Source organism: Corythoichthys intestinalis, chromosome 18, assembly GCF_030265065.1.
Source record: "Corythoichthys intestinalis isolate RoL2023-P3 chromosome 18, ASM3026506v1, whole genome shotgun sequence".
Classification (NCBI taxonomy): Eukaryota; Metazoa; Chordata; class Actinopteri; order Syngnathiformes; family Syngnathidae; genus Corythoichthys; species Corythoichthys intestinalis.
In genome coordinates this window covers 47,757,395-47,781,624 of record NC_080412.1, presented here as the reverse complement: position 1 = coordinate 47,781,624, position 24,230 = coordinate 47,757,395, and the positions used below count along the sequence as shown (strand labels likewise).

Sequence of the window (24,230 nt, the reverse complement as noted above, 5' to 3'; positions counted from 1 at the left end):
GAAGCAAAAACTTATTATCATAAATATTCTTCTAAGTTAATTTTATTGCTGACACTGCGTTTCGGGGTCCTCAACATGTGTGCCCCGCCCTGCCCCAAAAGTCAAACTCCGCTTGTGGCTTTTGCCGCAAGAAAAATCATAGCCTTCAATATTCTCCAATTTTTGATGTGTAAAATGACGTGATTCGGACAAAAACTATAGGACCTGTAGCGTTTAGGGGGAAAAATTCCCCTTCAAAACCCATGTTTTTATTGGGTTCCGTTCGTTTTGGTGTATGAACGGTGTCAATGAGTCAAATGGTTTTTGCTTGTCGGCGCGTACAAGAAATGCCATTGAACAAAAAGTAATAGATGATTGCTTTTGCATTACATTCAAAGCTACCATCAAGAATACAAATATTTGATAAACTTGCATTAGTCTCATGACTGACTTGGGATCAAAATTATGGTTTGAAGAATACTTGCAATTTCACATTCAACCTCAAAGACATTTCATCTTCTTCTTGTCTTTTTTGGATGGAAGAATCTGGAAAGATGATGTCACTCTGGCTCGCAGAGGAGAAATTTTGTCGACTTCCCCAAGGAACACGGACAAACGTCTTGGCCTTTTGCACTTTCTCCCGCTTCCAAGGACATTTTGGTCACTTTTCGTAAAAGTACACTGGACTCCACACTCGCATTCAAGTACTATACGATTAGGGTTTAACGTAGCTCTTTTTGAAGGAACTCAAGGAAATGATAGAAATGGTTCCTTTACATTTAAAAACCTAGTCGCAAGCAATTGACATTACTACCACGTAATGACCGCTTTGACCTTAAACCGTGTCGACTTTTCTTTCCTCCGATAAAACAGGTTTAAACACGACTTTGTAGATGACTCGCGAGCCTCGGAGTCGAAGCGGCACATTTCTGGTGGTACTGCGTAATGGTCGTCTTGACGAGTCCCAGTCCAGGAGAAGCAGATGTGGCCTCTCTAGCTTCATGTGCCGCTAATTTAGCCAGTCGGACGGACGGAGCGAGCGAGGCCGGGCTATTGGAAAGAAGTGACAGCGAGGAAGCTTTTGGCTCGGACCCGGGGACGGAGAGAAGGGTCCAGACCCGACGCGGAAACAAGAAATGACGCTTCAGTTGTGAGTCTTAACGAGGTGTTTCGGTGATGGATTGGCTGTAAAACATCAAAGACCAATTACAGATGTGGGTTTTTTTGTTTTATTAAACTTGAAACAACAGAAAAAAATTCCTGAACGTATGCTTTTTCTTAAACATCAAAGATGATTTGAACTCCCCGATCCAACCTGTTTTCCATAAACATCAAATACTAAATGAAGTTATGTGCTTTTTGTAAGAGTTCAAAGATTAGCTTGACCCTTGAACACATTGTTCCCTTTCATGATAAAAGACTCTAGAAATGATGTTCTTCTACACGTCAAAGCGGATTGAGCTCTTAAAAGTGTTTCTCATGGACAATTTTGACCCATTGGTTTATTTCGAAATGGACAACAAAGACGATGGAGCTGGTCTATTTCGACACGCTGATTATTAATGGCGAATCATTCCAAAGCGACTCCGTCGTGCCCACTGAGACAAAAGCCCCGGTTCAAGCCTCGTCCTGCACGCCTCGTAAGCTAACATTTGTCTTTTCTTCAAGCTGTGGAATGACATCGGATGTCGACACCAGGCCAGGTGTTCATGCGCTAACTGGAGACGGCCCTGGGGGCTAATAAGAACCACAGATCATTTGGAACAAATATACCCCCCATTTTCCCTCCACTCACTCTGCCCTGAATTAAAACCCTTTTACGTAAACGTAAAAACATTCACGACAATTTCACTCCAAGCAAAGTGAAACAGGCGTGTTTCCAGAACAGTCAATTACGGTCAATCAAGTCGTCAACAAAACCCACTCTGTGAATTTTCACCCTGAAAAATGTTGGCGATAACTTAACATACCCTGAAAAACAACATCAAAGACATCGCCAAATGTATCAAATGTATTTTATTGACTTTGTGATAATTTACAGAACGTATTGCAGCAAAAAAAAAAATCCAGGCATCCTTTGCGGTGAATACGAGCACCGCCCAAATACGTCATGTTTCATGTCACTTTTTTGATCACAGCAAACATCGATGTGCGCACGTGGTAGTATTCACGCACAGCAATCTTTTATTTCCCTTTCTTATTAAAATACAAAAATAGACCCGAGATGAGCTCTTTTTCGTGTCGGTCGATCCGCAATCCGATTCGTCGGCGCTCGACTCGCGGCTCTGGTGTTCTTCACTGGGGCGTGGCCTTGCGGTGACGCTTGACCAAGCGTGTCCTCCTTCTTCTCATTCCGTCTGAGGACCAAAACCAACAGACAATTCAACAACAAATCCCAGGTCAGATGCTGAGTTTTTGTTTTACCTGGACTCTTCCTGGCGGCGGCAAACTTCCCGCCCTCTGCAACATGCACACAATGGTTATGGCTGTGGCATGTTTGCAAACGTATGCAAACATGTGGACAAAAGGTCACCACGCCCTAACTCAAATGATCAGCGGAAACAATACTAACTAAAAAATGCAAAATCTGGAGAAATTGCGATGGTAGCTTTACTGTGCTGGTTGGTATATGGCGTCAATTTCTCTTCATTTTGATGCACTTCAGGGTTACTTCCTGTTGAATTGACTTGCATTTTTGAATGACATGCAAAACTACCATCAACGATTTTATTTTTTTTTCAGAAACCAAGAAACAAACAAACCTTGGATGAGTTTGGTAATCCTCTCAGATTCCATTTGTACCAGGCTGGGGTCACCATGGATTGTGGTGATCCGAGAAAAGTCGGGCCCTGCGTGGACCGAGCAGTAAGTTAACGGCGGCAAGGAAAAAGCAGCAAAAGCAGCAGTAGACTTGTTTTCTTTCGTATCATATCCACACAATCAAGACTCCTGTTGCTTTTTTGGAGATGTGAGCGGAGCCCCTACCCTCAATGATATGCGGCTGGAACTCCGCGGGGAACAGCGCTCCACCTTGGGAGGTGTTGAGAGTCAATCCATTAATTCACGTCAACAGATAGAAAGAAAGACCCTAGCACCAAATAATAAATAGACAGACGGATGGATGGATGGACAAATAGACAGATAGGCATGACCACTTCCTTCACTGCCATACAAGATAACACCAGACATAGACATTTAGACACGGACGCCTCATTGAACCTTCTCTCCGGACTAGACTCTTTGCATGAGAGACAATCATAGAGCTTTCACTCGTACTAGAGACTTTCCTTGGGAATAGAACATCAGCTCTTGATGAGAAAATTGGCAAAGACTAGAAGCTTCTGTTACTCAGGACTACAAACTTATTTGGGGAAAATCTAATTTTGTATTTACAAAAAAATTCCTTGGTCTTCTCTCAGCACTTGAACTAATCTCAACGTAGAAGCAAAACTTCCTCTCAGAACAAGGATCTTTTCTCATGATTAGGACTAAAACCTTCACTGAGGACAAGAGCCTTCTCTAAGGACCAATACTTTCTTTTGAGACTACACGTTTCTGTGAAGTCTCTCAGCATAGAATCATCTCCCATGACAAGAACTATGCTTACAGTTTTTCCCAGTGCTAGAAACTAATCTTGGCGCTAGAACCGCCTCTTTTGGAGTGTGACTTTCTCTTCTCCGTTTGGTGCCGAGTGATATACGGCACTTTTTAGTATGCAAATCCACGATTGAATGAGAGTCATTTAGTTCGTGTCAGTCCACTGAATTTCAATAGTTCACAAGGAGAGATCTGCGGTATCTGATGTGGCGTACGCAAACGCACCACAGTAAACGCCCGTCCAGATCAACTCAATGAGGCATCTATGTTTTTACATCTGCGTGGACAGACATCCTAACATCATGGTGTCGCAGCCCGGCGTTTCTAGCAACAAAATAAAAAACAACAAGTGTCTTTCCGAACGTTACGCGAGTCGACCCGCGGGTCTGTCGGAGTGTATTTACGACTTCAGCTGAACATCTGATTTATTGTTTTTTTCTCTCGCCAGACAATTTTATGAGCTGACTGCCTTGAAGGAAGAACCAATAAAAGCCATTCTCATAAACAACAATTTGAAGTCTAGTCGATAAAGATAACATCCCTGTTTTCGGAAACATCGGCATTGTTTAGACGGCTGCAGTTTTTGATAGACCCAGAGATCATTTTGAAGAAAATGCATCTTTTTGTAAACATTACAGTGAATTCTAGAAATTGAGATTTTTATTTGAAACTATAGAAAATAACCAGATACCAACATTCCATATTATCTTCGTAGCCTTTTGTCATATTCATTAGAGTCACTTTATGTTTTTACAGAAACAACGAGGATCAAATGATTCATGCGTTAAGGAGACTCAAGTCAAAGACAATCTTGTAGAGTAAGGCTGCAGCTATCGAATATTTTAGTTGTCGATTAATCGATGGACTAGTTAGTTCGAATAATCGAGTAATCGGATAAGGAACATGAAATTAAAAAAAAAAAAAAAATATATATATATAAAAAATTTAAAAAATGAGAATCAATGTACAACAAAAGAATAATTGGCTAACTTACATAGGAAAAGTCCGCTAGCTTAAATGCTATAAAATGCTAAAGTTTTTTTTTCTTTACAATGCTCTTAACAAATGGTTCAAACACATATTCCCACAAAAAAAGGCTAAATATACCTATAAACTAAATTAAAGAATGCATTAAAAAACATAAGCTTAAAACAAAAACTTAGCTTACGTTGGTCTTAACACAGAGCAGTTGGATTCAGCCATGTGAAAAGAGGCAGACTAGAGGGCAGTGTATACACCATCATCAATAAAACTAAATGCAAACACTTTCATAATAAACCAGTACAACGCCACTTTAATTAAACGAATACTCGAAGCAACAAAATTTAATTCAAATATTTTTTTCTAATTGAATACTCGAGTTAATCGATTAATAGTAGCAGCACTATTGTAGAGTACACATTTTTACAGATGTTAGGGTTTTTATTCTTCATCGAGACCACGGACCAATCCGTCTCAGAAGCTTTGAACATGTGGAAGTGAACGCATGCTTTTTTTGAAGAATTTCCACACACTGTCTATTCTTGGGAGCGCACCATGAGAATGATGTCTGAGTAGCAACGATGCTAGCTGGAATGATGAAGACACAAAAAAAGATCATTTATGGAGGATAGGGAACTGACCTGAGATGGTCATCCCTTCTGACGCCATTTGTCCACCTGAAATTTCAATAGCCGTTGATTATCTTTCAGCGTTTGTTAAAAATGATCCGAGGTGGACATCTTACCCTCGATAACTCTGGTGACTTTGGTTACGCCGGGCTCCCCGACGACCCGGGTTACCTTGGTAACGGAGGGCTCTCCCTCAACGACCCTCTCGCCCCGCACCACAACCCGCGTGACGGTGGGCTCCGTTTCGATGACCCGAGTTACCTCGGTGATGGTGGACTCCCCGTCCACTACCACCCGGGTGACCGTGGGTTCCGTTTCGATTACCCGCGTTACCTTGGTGATGGCGGGCTCGCCCTCGACCACCTCGGTGATCGACGGTTGTTCTCCGATAATCCGGATCACTTGGGTCTGTTCGGGGACTGTGGGGAGGAAATGGTACTCGTCTAGAAACATTTACGATCGTCGTGAGGTGCTTTGTTAATGTCAACTAAGGGCTGAATTATGCTTCTTCGTTGCGTTGACAGCGGAGCGACGGCGTAGACCCTATGTCCTCATTGAGCATTCGAAGTTCTGCGTAAAGGGAACTCGTCGCTCTGTAATTCACTGCCAAGCCACTAGAGGGGTACAGCTTTGGCTTTGTACTTCCTTTATTTTTCCTCCGGTCATAGACAACAATGGCAACGTGTATGGCGGAAAACACAGACAAGACTGAAAAAGTAGTTTCTGCTCTTGCGCTCCTCTTTAAAAGAAACTGCTGTATTTTAAGCCAAAACAACTGTTGTGTTTGATAGAACAATATGTCTATATGCTGCCATAGCAGATTCATGGCGCATTATGCCCCCGAACTATTTTTTTAATTTGCCCGTTTTACCCTGAAAACTCCCGTTTACAGACGTCGCGCAACCGCTTTTGTTTCAACCCAGCCATAAAACAAGGGTAATTAAATTTATTAATTATTCAAAATGTCTGTCATTTTTAGCTTAGAATCATTAATTGATGTCTAATATTTCGTTTAAAAAAAAAACGACTTTAAAAAATTATTTACTTGCATATTGTGAACTTTTAATCAAATTACGTCACAATGAAAAAAATGGCGTCTGTAAAAAAGTCACGGATAGTTATCTCATAACTATCGTATTATTGTATGTTTTTTGTTTCTGTTGCATTTTCTCCGATATGTTAGATGATAAATAATCGATCCAAACAAAGAAAAATTGAAAAAAAAAAAAACGTTTAATAGGGTGAATATATGATAAAAGAAAATTTCGACCACTCCTTGATGTCTGCGATTTCTGCATCGCGACCCTTGTTATATTACCATGTTTCACTCATAAAATCCCCCAAAAATTCAGCTGTGGCCATTCACAACTGTGTCTTGACACTCAGTGATACATGCTACACGGAGTTTTTGGATCGAAACAAGGTCAGTACGCAATAATATCTCGTTAAAGTCATGGCGTCTGTAATTGTGCTCCCGCGTGCTCTCACCTCCAGATAGAGCTTTGCTCTTTAAATTATTATTATTTTTTTTTAAATGCCGTCCTGTTCAAATGTTTTCTTGAGATTTTAAACTTCCCAATGATGTATCACACATGCATATAGGACAACTTTGAAATCTGGCCAAATTGAGGGTCTCGGAGCGGAACTTCAAGTCACCTGAGTGTTTTCCGCCGTATATTTGCAGCTGCAGCTAATCAATGTGGAACAACAAATGTTAATGCAAATGTTGAAGCGTAGGCGACACAGAAGACGTTTGCGAATGTTTGAAAACGGCGGTGTTGTTGTGCTGGACCGGAATCAATGTTCTGACATTCTCGTCACAAAATTGCAAAAATCCTGACAACAGGTTGTAAATTGGGTCCGCTGTCACCGCAACGCAGAAGCATAAATCAGCTTTAACTCTCCTGACTCTTTTTGTCCTTTCAGAACCTCCGAAAACAACTCAAATGTTCAGGTTCTTGGACCCAATCAAGGTTTCGGGCAGAGTTATAAAGCAGATTTGGGTTTCGTGTTGGAGTTAGGGCAAGAAAATGATGAACAACACAGTTTGTACTGCCTGGCATCTCCTGTCTCTAGTAACTAACTCCTGCTTTATCTCTTCTATGTTACTCAATACCCAGAGGTATGCAAGTTCACTGCAATACTGACAGCCTAACGAGCTCATTACTAAATGCCAAGATTGGATACGCCGACAGGTCCCGGGGGACTTTAAGAGTGGCTGATGACAGGAAGCGTGAATGTAATCAGAGCCTGGAAGCTTGGGAGGATTCCAGATCATTGAAAACATCCGGATATTCCGCTGTGAATCTTTTAAGATCACAAAACTGATCCCGGGAGATGCCGTTATGGAAAATTGCTAACACCTGAATGTCACTTTTGGGTGTTCACATATTAGAGACTAGCCCAGGCCATGAATGGAAAAATTGGAGCTGTCCTTTAGAACCTCAACTCTGGAGTGTGAAGTTTGCCCATTCATTCCAATTTTTCTTCATGCCAAAATTTGATGAGGAAGAAAAACACCAGGCCTTTTTCTGCACTTTCCCAAAAGAACTTCAGGACAGACAGATCCACCCAAGCAAAGAGATCAACCCAAACACCCATTTAGCACTAATTCACTAATTTCCATTGATATACAGTGAAAATTTGGCCTTACTTTTCTCAGTGTATGTTGTTGTTGTGATGGTCCTCCCTACCAACAAAACCAAACATCTTTAGCATCAGCATATTTAGCGCGTAAGTCTCAGATTTAACAAAAAGAGAGACACTTACTGACAAAGGTGAGCGGTATCTCGGCATAAGAGAACCCAGACACAAACTGCAAAAAATCAGAGGACGGAAACCGTGAACCAACAGTAATTGACCTCTTTCAAGGTTTATTCCATCTGGTGGGGAATACTTTGTCATTGATTCAATTCAGTTTGGAACGCTGAAAAACTCATTGTTCTTCCAACCTATGGTTTGCAAACATCAGTTCTTCTCTACTGGATGCCCTACCTTGATCTTGATGTACTTGATGATCTTGCTGAGGAGGAGCAGCAGGTCTTGACGGCCTACGGGAAGATCTACAAGGAAACATCAGGCATTGTCAGCTATGAACCAATGCAGGGTTCTTGTCTTTTTTCTTTAAAAAAAAGTGCTAACCAGCCGGATAGAGAAGGTTGTTCACCACATGGATTACGCCGTTGGTGGCCATCAGGTCGCTGTCCGGTACGTCCACGGAATTGACGTGAATGGAGTTGTTCACCTGAATAAACACGCAGGTAAACCGCGAGGTTGCCATATAATGGAATGTTATTAAATTCTCCTCCCGTGTTACCATATTTGGTTAACAAGGAAAGTTACTTCCTCATGATCACTTTCAACTTTGAGGGTTAATGGCGAAAACAGCCCGATCTGCCTAATAACGGAACTTCCCGCAATCGGGAGGCCTGACTGAGTCGCTCGGGGATCACGTTCCCCCACACAGCCTGGTGGGTTGAGAGTTGTACATTTAATGGAAAGGACGGCAGCCAGTTCCTTACAATTTCTGGACCGCCTCCACAGATCAAATCTGAGCTTGGAAATCATGGCCTGAGGCCCTTCGTTTGGGACAAAAAAAGGAGAAATATAGAGAGCGCTGAGCCTAGCCTAAACGTCATCCTTTTCAAGAGTGTCATTCGGTTTTATTTAACTTGATGCATTCAGACAATAACTGGTGGTCAGCAGTGATTTCAATTCATTTCGGAACAGACTTTGTCATGAAGCAAAGCAGGCGACTTACGGACAAAACTTGCAGGTTCCTGCCCTGCAGCGTCCTCAGTAGGTTGGTCACGCCTCCTTCCAAGCCGCCATTGATAAAGATGTCACGGCTGACGTGGTACAGCAAGATGGTCCTCAGTGCGTTCAGGTCGCCTGTGAGAAAAAAAGCCATTTCAGGGCAGGACCTAGGGGACTTTGTTGCCATAAAATCAGTGTTCCGATGCGACCGACTGACGGACTTTTCAGCAGCTTCATGTCATCCGCGTCCAGGTCGGCGAAGGCTTCGTCCGTCGGCGCAAAGACGGTGAACGAGCCGTCTTGCTTCAGAAGGTCGAGCAGTTCCGCCGTCTCCATCAGGGAAAGGAAAATTCTGCGTCAGAAATAAACGGCACGCTTCTTTCATCATGATGAACATAAACACGTCTGCCAAAACAAACATTTCCATTGACAGGAATGAATTGCAACCACAACGACTGCAAAATCACCCAAAAACAAAAATCCTGGTCGGAATCGTTGTCAGAATGGAAGAGAAACAGGATTGTTGTTTGATACTCGGTGTCTTAAATTGATGCTTCATTTTAGTGGAATTGGAATGGAAATGTGTATGTTACCACCGCTTCTAGCAAAACCTCAATCAGAAGAGTCTCACGTGAAGCGTCCGTCAGCTTTGAGGATGTCATAAGCGGTCTTTTCCGAGGGTCTGATGATAGTCCTGACGAGGTGGAGAGCGCCGTTACTTCCTTGCTTGCTTCCTCGAACCATGCAGGCGTTCTCGATGCACACCGCCTAAACCGTGGGAGAGGCATCGATGGCAATCAGCAGCAAAACAAACCCAGATGCTATTTTTCAATCAAAGGGAGCGAAAGCAGTCCTCCGCCAGGGTTTTCTCAAATTATTTATTCGTATATTCTTGAACAATGCTGAATTGGCGGGAGCTCACCGTGCGGTAGATGAAGACTCGCAGAAGTTTCCCGGCAAGCGTCTCCAGCAGTTGGCCGTTGTAGAGCTCGTTCAGAGTGACCTTCAGCTTCAAGATGTGATTTTCCAGGAGGTACCTCAGCAGCGTCTGGTCGGTCGTCATGACCTCGCCTGAAAAGCACAGTCCACAAGACAGACAAGCAGATGGCAGATGTGGAAGATCTTGGTTTTATCACAATTTTGGCTTGTGGGCGCTGGGCTGGGAGGGAGGTCCAGCATTAATATTGCGGCTCGATCAAGCTCCAGCCTCTTGTGGTTAACTGATTAAAATTTTGCGGTCTTGCTTCACACGCACGTGACGTTGTGCAGAATTCACCATCTGTCTCGTATACAAGATTTGGTAATTATGGGAGGGAGAAATTCTTTACCACGAGGACGCATGGAAATAGCCAAATAGACATTTCGATGGCAGCTGTCAACCAAAAAGGCTAACTTATTTTAAGGCAAAACATTTTTGTGAGGATCCACATAGTAAACATGCCCAGCAAAACTTCACGTGGCTAAAAGAAACAAGTTTCAGGGCCTTAAGGCAAAAGATGGCAGAAGGATGTTCTCTTTTACTGTTGAAACATTTTCTTTCTAACTAGATGGGCTGAAGTCGGGACTCACTGGTGAAGGCGGAGTTGAGGGGGGCGAGGAGCGTGTACTCTGTCTTTGGGCCTAAGGCGGCGGCTAAACCCAGTTCTGACACCATGTCGTTGAAGGTGCTCTGGCCGGAGCCCAACAGTTCCATCACGTCTTTGGCTGGAACACGCACGGACACGGATATCACGGATATCACGGATACGATCCTGATATTTTGGTCCGGCAACACGTGCGTTCTCACCCGAGTCAGGCACCAGAACCTGGTCGATGAGGTGAATGACGCCGTTGGTAGTGACGATGTCCTTCTTGAGCACCATCTTGACGCCGTTGACCGTCAGACTGTCGCCGTCGCACCCGACTTCGATGGCGCCGCCCTCCTCGGTCTCGTACACTGAACCGGCCATGATGGCCTCGGAGCATTGGACGCTCTTCAGCAGGTGGTAGTTCACCAGGGCTGCGAGACGACAGAATAAGGAACTCGCAATTTCCATTTGACATTTCAACTCATTTCATTGAATACCCCGAGATTCTGATTCAGCTTCAGATTTTCAGCAGTCTTGTTTCAACAGTACTTTTCAATTATTGGAAACTACTAATACTGTACTAATCACGCAGGGGCAATGCTCCCTCAAATGAATGTCTTGCCCCCTCATACCAAAATATTAGCAGTTGAGAAAGCACATTTTTTTAATATAGTCACAAAATTAATACATTATGTAATGGGGTGTAGCACGTGAACCGGCATGCAGGCTGAATGTTGACTCCGGCCAACAGGAGGCGCTACAAGCCCATTTAGGCTGAATTTAGTACCCCCGTGGAAGCGTGTGGGAGTGGTGAGAAAGGGAAGTGCATAAAAGAGCATGCCACTAGTTTAAATGGACGCGTGCTTTGAAGAAGTTGTGCGCACGGCCGTGCGGGGACATTAAAGACGGTGATCTCGGCAGTAACGGCAGTGCGTGAATTTTGAGAGCTGCGGATGCCGATGACTCATCGCGTGTGTGATTACAACTTTAATCAATGGTAAGCACATATTTAAACGGGTCGGCAGGTGGGACAAATTATCAGTTATGTGTGATTCATGTTGAACTACCTTTATGATACAGAGCCCCACGTTGGTGACGGCGATCTGTTGTGAAAACAATCAAAAGCACGACGACCAAAAATAGACAGCGCAAGGTATCAGCTACTCACTACAATTACACACACCTGACACTTCATGATTGACAATAATTTGGAGGAAGTTTGAAAAGAATGTTTTATTTTGTGTTATAATGAATTGTTGTGGTGTATTTCAGAGCTGTTTTCTCGAGTGTATGTGCCGTTTTTTCCTCCTGCTTTTCCATTACACACCTCCAAGCCACATTAGCAGTTTATAAAGTCGTTTGTGGGTTATATATATTGTTTTATAATAGGTACGACAGCGGGAATTACGGTATTGGTAAAACGATAGTCGCCCCTACCGTCTGTGTCCAATAGAGCCTACAAAGAAAGGGGGCTCCGTGGCGGATCATTTCGGTTACATCATTGTTTTGAGTTTGCTGTGCCGTGAATCGTTTTATTGGAGTGCAGTGAATTACTTTATTGAAGTGAGGTGTTTTAATTGATGTAAAGTGATCTGTGCCTACATTGTGAAAGACAAGTTGAACCCTAGAATGGGCTATTATTGGGGGTCCAGGACGACTTTTGAGGAAGCCATTACTTTAATGCCGCTTGTTTAATTTTATTTTGTTCAATAAATTGTTATTTTTTACTACACCAGTCCTTTCTTGTGAATTATGTGAACCATAGTGGGGGCGAATTCAGGGCTACACCCTCACCATATTACAATTACAAATGGACAGATGAATCTGCAGTAGTGGGAAAAAAATCAGCTGAAGGTAAAGTAAAGGGGACACGAAGACGTATATGCGCACTTGTTTGTGATTCACATTTTTATTGACTTTGGAATGCTGTATAAACGTTTGCTTATCTAGTTTCCTATTTTTTTCGGGACTTTGAACACATCGTTTACGTGTTGAATGTTTTTATTGGGGAAGTAGAGGTCTACAATTCCCTGCTAGCCAACCAGATCGGATAAGCAATTTTGTACGGTTGAAATTCACATGGAAAAACTAAACTGAAGGAGACGTAGCGCGAGAGCGGGAAGGAGATAAAAGGGCGTTCGAGGATTTGGTCAGAAGGAGCCTCAATCGATTTAGTTGGCCCTACAAGACAACTAAATCGCTGCCATTGACTCTAAGTTAAGACCCTCGTACAGCTTTTTACAAGTAAGTAAAACCGTTGTGAAGTTTTGTGAGTGTATGCTGCGTTATAATATAAATTGGCCTGCTAATAGCCGTGAGTGTTGTTCTCCCGACGAGAGGCAAAGCTGGCGTGCGTGTGAGAGGAAGAGGGATTCTACCAAGTTTCTGAGTGAGTACAAAAGCCTCAAAATGTGAGTGGTTCGACATTAGAAAAGACTCGAGTTTAATTTCTGTATTTATTGTTCGTGTGCTTCGGATATTGGTGCCGGCCGGCCGTTTGCAGCAAGTACGGTGTTCAAGCGAAAGGCCTACTTCCTGAAGGAACCACGCGAGTTGGGAAAGCTAAAGGCTCCAAAGGAGTTGGAAAATATTTGTCATTCAGGATTTTTAATACTTCTGAACTGTGAGTACTCAAAATGATTTCCTGTGGCTTTACAACTGAGCTCCAACAAGCACGTCAACGAGTGGTACCACATTTAGAACGGTCAAAATCCAGTGTGCTAGGAGAGATTTGATATACTGTATGTATATTTTTTTCTTCATTGAAAATATTGTGAATGAGTAGTTCTTTAAGAAAGGTGTTTTAGTAATTCTTTGTGACTACTTGTTATTTGACATTTATGCAGGGAATGTTACTCCTACAAACAGTATCTAATCTGGCCTCTCTGCATCCAAGGCAACATCATATATTTACATGAAGTTCCCGAACGTTCCAATAGCTTACTGCACGAATGCTATTTTTAGACCGCGAGGCTGCGTGACATCACCATCATAAACCGGAAGGGGGTCAACATAGAAGCGCGCTCGCGTACAACCCATGCTAGTACTGCTTTTTTTTCTGTCGGCAATCTTTCAAAAAAGAACATGCAGAGTAAACACTGCTGCTATGGAACTTGTAGAAACAACTCTAGACATTACGACCGTCCACATATGAAGGATTCCCCCCCCCCCATAAGTTTCCCAAAGCCAAAAACCCAAAGGAGGAAAAAAATTGAACAATAGATCAACTTGTGAAGACATCCAAAAGACCAGTTGAATGCCAGCAAAGTGAAGCCATTCACCTTCATATGTAGTAAACATTTTGTTGGAGGCCATGGTCCTACGGATGACACTTTTGATCCATAGCCTGCCCAGAAGAGGTAAGCCATTTTTATATTTTTACTTATTGTTCAGCGTGGCGTTTTGTCATGCTGCTACTGTCTGACAGTGAATGACCTGTAAAAAATTTACATTTCATTTATATATCTCAACTGTCATGAAGGCCTGTTATTCTAAAATACGGATATTTAAATAAACTAGCCATGTTTGGCCTTGGTCGTTTAGTAGTAAGCCTGTTCATGCCTACGGGTAGGCTCTAGATTGAACAGCTTTACCTTTTCTGTTGTAAAGAAACAACCTTAGTATGGGGGAAGTGTAAATAAATGAATACAGTTAAGATTTGTTATTAATGAAAAAACTAAGTCTTCGTTGGCTGTCACTCAGTAGCATTTGGGATTGCTAGACCAAAATAGCAACACAGTATAAATTGACCCCCAAGAACGGTCAGATATGTACTAAGACAACCAGGGATATAATATATAAGAAAGACAGGGCATATGGTGGTAAAGGATAGCTTGTTGAAACAGGAGAATGTCATCGCCAGTGGCGTGAGGCAATGCACACAAAAAAAAAGTGTCGAAAAAAATACTACCCCTGAATCAGGTCTGCTCATTTTCCCGTCTTTTTCAGCCCTCAACACTCAAGCTATCTCTTCAACTGAACATTTATATGTTCTTCCACATCTTTACCAGTGAATTTGGCACCAGGGACATCATTTTCAGACAGAATTGGTAAGTTTAGCTCAGTAAACATCTCGTTCGTACACGATTTCCATTCATTTGCTATTGGGGACAAAAGGGAGGTTGACCCGCCTAGCAACAATTGCTAACGTCATGAATATTAATGAGCAAAGGTGACGTGTTACGTGTGGTACGCTGTTGTTGTTGTTGTTGTTTTTTTTTTTTTTGTAGCAATCACTAATTCACCCCTTCTGCATAAAGGTTGCTTGAGTGTAATGGTAAGTTACATCTTTACGCTAACCATTGAATTAAGTTAGAGGGCTACATATAGAATCAGTTCTCACTCATCTTGCTTTCCCTCCACTGTGTGTGTATTCACATGGTCGGCGCGTGTGTGAGCAGTAAAGCGTGCACAGCCCCCAGTAGACGTACAATCACTGTTAGTATGTAAATAAGCCTTGACGTCACCGGACAACCTGGTGTCAGGTTTCAGCACGGCCACGGAGCGGGAAGACTTAGAAAAAGCAGCTGTGTTTTCTCAGTCAAAACAAGCACAGAAAAAAGTCCATGTCCACTTCATGTGAAAGACTGAAGACAAATGACCGGGGTTTGACAGACTGTACCCCAGACTGTAGTTCTGCACTGCTATGTTTTGTTAAATCACAACAGTTTTTACAAAGCTATCTTACTTATTTTCCACTTCTGCTTACTGCAGCTCACAAAGAGAAATGTAATGCTGTGCCATTTTTCAGAGCTGTTAAAAGGTGTAGTCCTGTACCAACGGTAGTGGCAAAGATGCTTTGTACATCAGAGACGCAGCTAACGTAACTACTTTAGCATCAGTAAACACTGCTTTTCCTGTACCACCACCAACAAGTGCTGCCCCAAAGCACCCTGCTCAGCTACCCAGTGACTTAAATGGCAATGCGTCATCCAAGCCAACACTGGGTAGCTCCCCAAAGCATGCATTTGGTACACTTTAATCCTGCCTGATACCGCACATGACCAGGGCTCGGGTATTTTGTTGTACAAGATGCCTCCCTCTGTTTGTCATTCAATGAAGAAAACGCTGTTTCTATAAGGGGGGGTGCTGGAGCATGATGTATACCTATGATCAGTAATTGTTGTAAGCAGACATTAAAGTTCTGTCATGACAGAGCTGTTGGCATCCCCTTCCAAGTTGACTTTTTTTGGACCAAATGTGACCCAAAGGTCCACAGAGGGCGTGAGTCACGTCGAAATCTAACGTGCTCTGCTCCGGCTTCTTGGCTGACCGACGACTGTGACTAATTTGTTGGGCGTCCGCCACCGCGGAAGTTGTAAATCTGCCTTGTTGTTATACGTGCGTGGGGCTTATCCCAGTATGACGCTGAAAACCATGAAACTCGATCACCTTTGGCTGGGTGTTGTGTCCACTAAGTCAGCGGCCATTCAGTGACTGATTGGCCCACACGGATTTCCTGTGATGTCATACCTGCACTAATGTCCTTGTCCCCCATGAGGCGCTCTAGGTAGCCTGGCCCCAAGCGTTCAAAGGCGGCGTTTGTGGGGGCAAACAGTGTGTAGTGTCCCGGCCGGTCCAGCTTGTCCATCACGCCGGAGGTCAACGCGGCCGCCTGTAAGTGAGTGCAGAACCCGTTGACTCTCGATTCGAGGTTGCGCATTGGACTGGGAAGACTAGAGCCATTACACTCAAAGAAGACAGCTCGTCTTCCACGTCCAGGACGCCTTTGATGGTGTTAGTGACGGCGCCGATGACACGGTCGATGACGTGCACCACGCCGTTGGTGGCGACCTGGTTGGCGTGGATGATCCTGGCGCAGTTCACCGTCACCACCTTTGCGTCGGCGACAAAAAGGTTACTACCTTTTTTTCCGGGCTGAAAATGTTGCAGCTCGAAAGGCCGACTCACCCCGTTAGAGTAGTGGTTGATGTGCAGGCCCATGTCGTCGTACATGGACTTGACGCGCAAGCCGTCCTTCATGTCTTTGGTCAGCAGCCGCGAGTTGACCATGTGCAAGCGTAAAGCATTGTACAGCTCCTTGTTCACGTTGCTCACCAGTGCCGAGCGGACGCTCTGTGACAAAAACATTAGTTTGCTTCTTCTCGAGGGCTCGGGTGCGCTTGGCGGTATTATGGACTCTGGCTGCACTTCAGGGGGGACCTTATAAGGGTTATGGGTTCTATTGGGACACTTAATGGTAGTTTGGGTGAACTTTGTGGCGACCCCATAGCTCCTGCTCTGGTTTTTGCAGGGCCGGCCCTGGGTGACTAGGCAAACGTATAGCTAGGTCCTCATCCCCCTCCCCTCCTGCCCCAAAATGGCACTTTATATTTTGTAAACATTCCATTTTCGCAACTTACAGCTTGTACAATTTGAAGCCGAAACATTGTGGAAAAGCTATTATTTCTAAATTTAAACGAATGGCAAATGACACTTTTGCCACACAAATCATTTTCTTAAACATAGAATTAGGGCTGCAGCTATCAAATATTTTAGTAATTGAGTATTCGACTGAAAATTCTATTGGTTAATTGAGTAATCAGATAAAACATATTTTTTTTTAAGTGAAGAGCAATTATAAATATACATGAGAAAAGAAGACATTTCACCTAATATTGAGCCATTTTCAGGGGATCAATGTCTTTATTTTCAATGTACATTGTTGAAAACAGCAAACAGGTTCATCGCAGATGTGACTAGAAAAAAACATCACTCAAAAACCTTCTAGAGCTTATTAAAAAAAAAAAAAAATCTTATTTCTTACCTAAAAATGTCATCACGCTTAAACACATGACTTAAAAGTTAGGTGTTTTTCCCACGCGTTTCAATTGAATTTCCATTTGTGTCAAGCTATCTTCAAATTCTAGTTAAGTTTTAAATTACAGTGGTACCTCTACATACGAAGTTAATCCGTTCCAGGAGCTTGTTTGTAAGTCGAAATGGTCGTATGTCGAGCAGGATTTTCCCATAGGAATACATTATAATTCCATTAATTCGTTCCACAGCCCAAAAACCTGCACTAAATCCTTAAAAAATACTGCTGGTACTATTACAAATGGCAATTACATATAGCAAAACAAAAAAATAATAACTAAAAATCGGATTAATAATATAATAATAATAATAATAATTCCTGTAATAGTGTAACGAAACGGGTTCTAATAAGGCGGACGTTTTTTTCTGTACCTGAAGGCACCGCGGCGCTGACGTGACAAAGAGGGAGGGGAGCGGGTGAAAGTTTACTTTCGCTTTCAATGCTTTCTTGAGAACATCGTCAATTGTGGCAGACAGCAGGCGTTTTGTGTTGAATAAGTTGTGAAAGAAATGATGAAAACGTGGCGAAGCTGGCGATTTCTCTGGAGATGTTACCACAATAAGAATTGTCAGCTTAACTTATAAAGACTGGCGAACGATGGTCGGAGGAGGAAAGTGGAGATGTATTGTTGAGCCATTTCACGGATGCCCACCCTACGCTCATATTTTTCTGTCATTTGCATCTTCATTTAGAAGGTAAGCTTCAACTTTTTCCTTGTTTCACCACCTGTACCAACCTTTTCTGAAACATGTGTTGATTTGTCACACAAGAAAATCCGCCGTGCATTCGTTTGCGGTGCTGCCATTGTCGTCGTATTTCGAGCATGTCGTCGGATGTAGAAACAAATGGCTAGTCAAATTTTACATCGGATGTCGAAAAGTTCGTGTGTCGAAGCGATCGTATGTAGAGGTACCACTGTAGTCTAAATTGTAAGTCCTGATAGGATTTGGAGTTTTTGCAGTGTTCAAAATAAATGTATGATGCATGCCGGTATTGAAGCACTTTAGGCAACAGTGCTACTTGATGTTTTATCCAGCAATGATTACTGAGCTAAAATTGACAGTTAGCTTTATGATGTTTTTATCTTACGCCCTCATGACTCTACAGCACTGTTTTTACAGGTTAAATAAAGCCTGTATGTAAGACACGTTAGCCACGCATTGACAGTAGTCATAATAGAAACCTAGCCCTCCGCAGGGCTAACGTTACGTGAGCAAGGGACAGTAATGCTAATCTTCTTTATTAGCACTGAGAAGTCTACTGCTTTAAGATGGCGGCTGTTTACTAATGCCGCCGAGTCTGTCATTTCTAGGGGTGCACGATATCCATTTTTTGAAACCGATATCGATAACTTCCTGCTCCTCAAAGCCGATACTGATATCGATAACTGATAATAAATATATAGTTTTTTAAATGTATAACCTGAGTTTTTGAACACCTGGTGGGTTAAAAAATAATAGTGGTGGATTCAACATAGATTTGCCTTTGATCTCATCAGATTTTTCATAATGACATGAACAAAATAGTGCGTTTCACTTCTGCACTGCCCGACAGCCAGCTAAAAATAAATGCACTTCCACAAACCACAAGGCTTGGTCTTTTCTTGCATTTATGGGAAGACACTCGTCTTAATATTGTGAAAGTACAACAGAAAAATACACATATTCAATACTCAATATACAACAAACTGCAAAATACACAACTATTATATGTATAGCATACCACACTAGCTTGAGCTACTAAAGCATTGGCTGGCTTCTATAACACAACTTATGAAGTTTTGTACATATGACCCTTCACCACAGAAGTAAACATATATTGCAGATCCATATGTTATAGTAAACATAAAATGCATACATATATTTCCGAGGCGGAAACGTAACACAAAGCATTCACGACTCAATGCTACCGCTAGACACTGCAATGTGTAAGTGATTGAACCAAACTACTGTAACAAAAAATAGATGCAGTGAATTATTCTGACCAGCAGGTGGGAGCAGTGCCCCCCAAATGGTCAACTGATTTCCCTTACTAGTGTGTAAACTGTAAAGCCAGAACAGTACATATTATCGGTCCTATTATAAATGTTATTGGAATTATCGGGATGACGTCATAATTCTTATTATCGGACCAATAATTATCGTGCACCAGTAGTCATGTCGCATCTAGTTCTATATAAATGATATCTATGAGACGCAACAGCCGCTACCTGCTACCACCGTAGCATCATGCGGGCGTACTTTGTAGCGGCTGTTGGCTGCAGTAAGGTATTTTTGTAAAATTGCTTCTTCCTCTCGTGATGTCAGCACGTTGTCCCGCATTAAAAGTAGTCCGGGAAAAAAACGTGATGCTTAGAGCTGGCAAAATGAAACGATTCCTCGAAGTGAATAAAATTACTCGGATCAGTTTTTAAACTCGAGTTGCTTGAGTATTGGTTTCAGCTCTTCATAGAATTCTCCACTGTGTTCACCTCTTGTGCTCCAAGACCAAATGAAGCTTTGACTCAACTGGCTGCAAAGCTTCATTGCTTCAAGAAGCTTTATTTGGCCAACACTGCTAAATATAATCGCTCAATTCCCTTGGGAGAGACGGATGTTTACTCACAGAGTCCAGCTGGTTCCAGGCCTCGTCGCTGGGCGCGAAGACGGTGAAGGATCCTTTGCCCTCAATCTCTTCCCTCAGTTTGGAGAGGTCGGCGTATCGCTGCGTGTCCAGCGCCTTCACTAGACCCAGCGTGCCGTACACGTGGTCGATTGGAGCCACTTTTGTCATCGAGGGGAGAAAACATGTCCACAATGTGAAGGAGTGGTCAAATTTGGGGTGAAATTCTTTGGCACTGACCTGCAGGACATCCTTTCATGCCTTCTAGGCTCATGTAACCGGGACAGCACTCGTAAACCACCATGCTGCAAGGGGGGAGGATAGAATGATGTTTTTGACTCTTAGCTCTTCTAATAATAATAATAATAATGATGTGGAGTTGTCTCCCAGCATTTCAACACAAAGGCGATGCCAGCAGCCTCCCGATAAGCTGAGGTGCGCTCACAAAATACAGCAATGAGCAATCATCTACATGCTGAGATCACGGATAATAGTCATTCAGGTGTTGTTTGTGTGGGATTCACACCATGTAAAATGTGCAAATAGCTGCACTAACAGCTGGACATCAGGAAGCCATGATGTCATCACCCTCTGACGGGATAACAGATGCGCTCCACATGTGCGTCGATGAAACACACGTGGTGATATTGATGTGCAAAATGGTCTTTCCATTCGCATGATTATTGTGAAAATTTGCCATGAATCACGCCCATGAAGCCGGTTTGACAAATGCACACCAAATAAGAAAACAGTAAACAAGAGGCTTGAAAAAGTCTCAAGGACCCTTGTCCAAAAAAAAAAACCCAGGAACAAATTCCACAGCATCAATGATCGAAAAGTGACCGGCTGTGAAATAAAATCAGTTCCACTAATCTGCTAAAAATGCTTTGAATATGTCTGTCATGACCGTGCTCGCTCCTAATTAGGACCAGAATTTAGCTGCCGACTCCAGTAGGAATTTCATGATAAATGGTTGGATTAAAAAACAACCAAATCAGAGCGCAAAGCCACTCACAAAGATGAAATTGAGTGGACATTTCTGTCATCATTTGAGTCATTAAAAGCAACAGGAGTCAGCCATTTTGGATTGATGCAGCCGCATCATAGTGAAAGCTGTTTCTAATATTTTGACGGCATTACAAGTCAACATATTGTACACATGCACAGTGTCTGGAATCAGTTAAGTTTTTTTTTTTTTTAAAGTCAAGTCATCAACGAGCTCCCCTGCGGCCTCATCAAGCAGCAACGGCCTTTTCCTTCCTGCGTTTACGCGCCAAGCTAACACTCAAGTCTCTGTTTCTTGAGCGTTTTTGTCATCTTGTTAGTTTGTCTGCAAACAAACACACGTGTTTCTCTCCGAGGCATTTTTCTCGGTCGTAATTTGTTTCCGTGCAAACCTCGGACGTTTTTTTGAAAGAACAACCGATAAAGTTCATTTTCCGCTCCTCTTTTAATGACCGTTCGCCGTAGGGATTTTATTGCCTTCATTTATTTTAGAAGCACCTCAAATTTACGTTTGGCTTTTGGGCTGAACCAGTAAAAATTGGTTGCTTGGCTCTCAACGGAAAATTCAAACCCTTTTACCCGGTGGCTATGTCTGTTGTGAGTCCGCTCATAAAAAGAAAGACTCGGGAGAGCTGTCCCGTCGCCATGACAGGCAAATTTCACTTGAGTTTCACTTCAGCAGCCCTCAAAACGGCTTGGACTTATCAACAGGAAAGTTGGTTGATGACAATGAAATGTGCAAAAATAAGAAGTCCCAGGTGGCCACGCTCATAAAGAGTCACCTACCATTTGGATCTGATAAAAAGCCAAAAGAGGATGATGTGACACTTACGCCTTCTTGCCACAGATGGCGCCTTTGTACCAGTTGCGACATGTGCTGAAGTATTTCTTCTTGGTTCCCAGAACCTGTTGCAGGGCGCACACGTTGGGCCTGAATGAATAGGATTAAAGGAGAGACGGGAAGGAAAGAAAAGCTGTTGAAAGACGGGACGACCAGGAATGCTGACAAATGATGTTAACAAAGGAAGCGCGCAGTTGTGCATTCACTTTTAATTTTATGTCAGGAACATGCACACACTTTTGAATACCATTTTGCCGATTTAAATTCATCAGATAAAATTTTAACATGGAAAAAGAAATCCCTCTTTTTTTATCAATGAGTTAGTTTACAATTTTTTTTTTTTACATTAAAACACATTTGAAACAGTTGTTTTGGCCACTTTGCATTTGATTTCCCATTTCACAATTACGAGGCCACTTGAAAATCCATCTCTTCAATAAAAAACAAACTTTTTGATCATCAACTTTAACTTCAGAAACTTTTTTGTCACGTCCAAATGAAAAATTGAGTGCTATATTTGGTTTTTAAAAAAAATTAACTATTTTTCCCATCCATGAAGCTAAATTAAAACATGCAGTTTTTTATTTGGTGTGATGAATATTTTAATGTTTACCATGTCATTTTTAGAAAATTGTATATAATTGCATCACTTTTCATTCTGAAAATCAATTTTCCCACCAAAGTTATCATTTTTTTAATTAGTAAGCGGGCAAAATTTAGGATAAACTCTAAAATAGATTTACTCAAATATTGATGGGATCGCCCCGAGGAAAATGTGTTTTCAACAATAAATTATTAAAAGGTAGCAAACTATTGTTCTTACCCTTCGTTACGGGCCCTGATGCGGCTGTGGCTAACGATCTTATCGTAGGCCGACGCGTCGACGGCGGCTCGCCAGCATAGCGCCGCCAACAGGAAGGCGGCCGCCATCGCCCCGTGCGTCCCGGGAGTCGTCATGACGCGCGCGCGATCTTGCAACTCAATGTGTGCGCGCCAGTGGGCCGGCCGCCTCTTTTATAAGACGCTCATACGAGGCCTTGCCCCTCTCCCCCATTCCACCCCACCCGAGATTAGTGACTCAGCTCGTCCACGTTGGGTCGTCGCCCCTCCCTTCGCGGTCGACACCTCCATCACATCCCGGAGCACCCGGAACGCCGTGGCGCCAGAAAAAACATTGTTTCCAGATATGTTATTGGCTGTTATTTCCTCCACATCTCATAGGTGACTAGTCGTGACGTTACCACGCGGGGCAGGTGGGGCAGTGCCCCGTCGGCATTTTTTTGTTGAATTCAGACTTGATTTTAAAATCATTGTGTGCGCATAGATGTCATTCATCTGTCATTTTTTCTAAAAAAAAAAAAAAAAAAAAAAAAAGTCCACACAAAATGTTCTAAATGCTGTTTTTTCCCCCTCAAAATTTCACATTTCTTCAGAAAATTTTCCTCAAACTGGTATCACCTTTTTAAAATTTTTTTAAACTGCAATTTAATTTTTTTTTTCAAAAATTCATTGTCAAAAAATCCTTTAAAATTGGTTAGGAAAAAAGGACAACACATTTTTCCCCCAAGAGTTTTTTTTCCCTAAAACTATTGATGACTATTATTTCAGTTTCCCCCTCAAAATATCCACTTATGTAAAATGATGTACTTGTGTATCTAAATAGTAAAATGTAAACATTTAACAAAGGAGAAATTTAGTAGTTAAGGTAACCCCATCAATAAATATAAATTGATGCGCAAAAATGTGTGAATTAGGAGGGAGTAAGAAAAACTAAACGTGTGTTGCTTTAGTTCCTTTATTAGTTTTTGCTTTTGGGGAGATCTGCTCATTACTTGAACTTTTATGGCTTTATGTTTGACTTTTATGGCTTGAAGAGAATCCTTTATGAGAGGAATTCATCACTTCTTTATTGCTCTACAACCAGAAAACTCCTCCAAGCATAATAAAAGAGAGGAAGGAAATTTTGTAGCACATCCGATCCGATCAAAACGAGGATTTACTGTATGTGGAAGTCAAATCATGGTTAGAGATTCGAAGGTCAAGTCAATGAAATCAATGAGTTGCAGCTTTTGACTTGCCTTTGCTCAGCCATCGCGCTGCGGTGTCTCCCTCTAGCGGTCAAAGTTTGTTGGTACAGTCACAGTAGGGATCATTGAATTTTGGTGGAAGAAAGTTGCATATTTTAGAGAAAGTAATGAAGTTCCCCTGAAATTACATTGCATTTTTTCCTTCTTCATCAATATGTTTTTTAAGAACATGTGACTCCCCCCACGCCCCAATACGCACGAGTATTTTTTATGGACCACAGATGCTTATCATAAAAAAGTCAATTCTTCCTCATTTTGTTTCTTATAAATTGACCTCCCCTCAAATGTACGCTTTTCCTACAAAATAGTAGATTTGTAATTGTCCACTTTTTTCAATAGTAATAATTCACTTTCCCTGTAAAATAATGT

At 42.3% G+C, this 24,230-nt stretch overlaps 1 protein-coding gene and 2 long non-coding RNA genes across 5 annotated transcripts; 1 reads left to right on the top strand and 2 right to left on the bottom strand.

Moving 5' to 3' along the window:
* Positions 1-1,989: 1,989 nt before the first annotated feature.
* LOC130906356 (periostin-like) lies at positions 1,990-22,759 on the bottom strand. Of its 2 annotated transcripts, XM_057820612.1 has the most exons (23): positions 22,598-22,759; positions 21,766-21,864; positions 20,169-20,233; positions 19,932-20,089; positions 16,421-16,585; positions 16,199-16,345; positions 15,983-16,124; positions 10,729-10,941; positions 10,512-10,646; positions 9,865-10,013; positions 9,574-9,710; positions 9,164-9,294; positions 8,947-9,077; positions 8,328-8,430; positions 8,181-8,248; positions 7,956-8,001; positions 7,840-7,875; positions 5,303-5,605; positions 5,199-5,234; positions 2,965-3,009; positions 2,742-2,828; positions 2,404-2,439; positions 1,990-2,336 (listed from the first exon to the last, which is right to left on the bottom strand). In XM_057820612.1, the coding sequence occupies exons 1-23, from the start codon at positions 22,729-22,731 to the stop codon at positions 2,275-2,277; spliced, it is 2,628 nt and encodes an 875-aa protein (XP_057676595.1). In that variant the 5' UTR covers positions 22,732-22,759; the 3' UTR covers positions 1,990-2,274. The 2 variants fall into 2 exon arrangements, with proteins under 2 accessions (XP_057676595.1, XP_057676596.1); XM_057820613.1 differs by lacking the exon at positions 2,965-3,009.
* LOC130906357 (uncharacterized) lies at positions 11,210-23,073 on the top strand. 2 transcript variants are annotated; one of them, XR_009061311.1, is made up of 5 exons: positions 11,210-11,507; positions 11,591-12,754; positions 12,823-12,899; positions 13,014-14,559; positions 21,837-23,073. It is a non-coding gene; the product is annotated as an uncharacterized LOC130906357 (long non-coding RNA). The 2 variants fall into 2 exon arrangements; XR_009061310.1 differs by having other exon boundaries at positions 11,210-12,754.
* On the bottom strand, positions 13,678-15,966 carry LOC130906358 (uncharacterized). The gene is made up of 2 exons (XR_009061312.1): positions 14,540-15,966; positions 13,678-14,502 (listed from the first exon to the last, which is right to left on the bottom strand). It is a non-coding gene; the product is annotated as an uncharacterized LOC130906358 (long non-coding RNA).
* Positions 23,074-24,230: the final 1,157 nt, after the last annotated feature.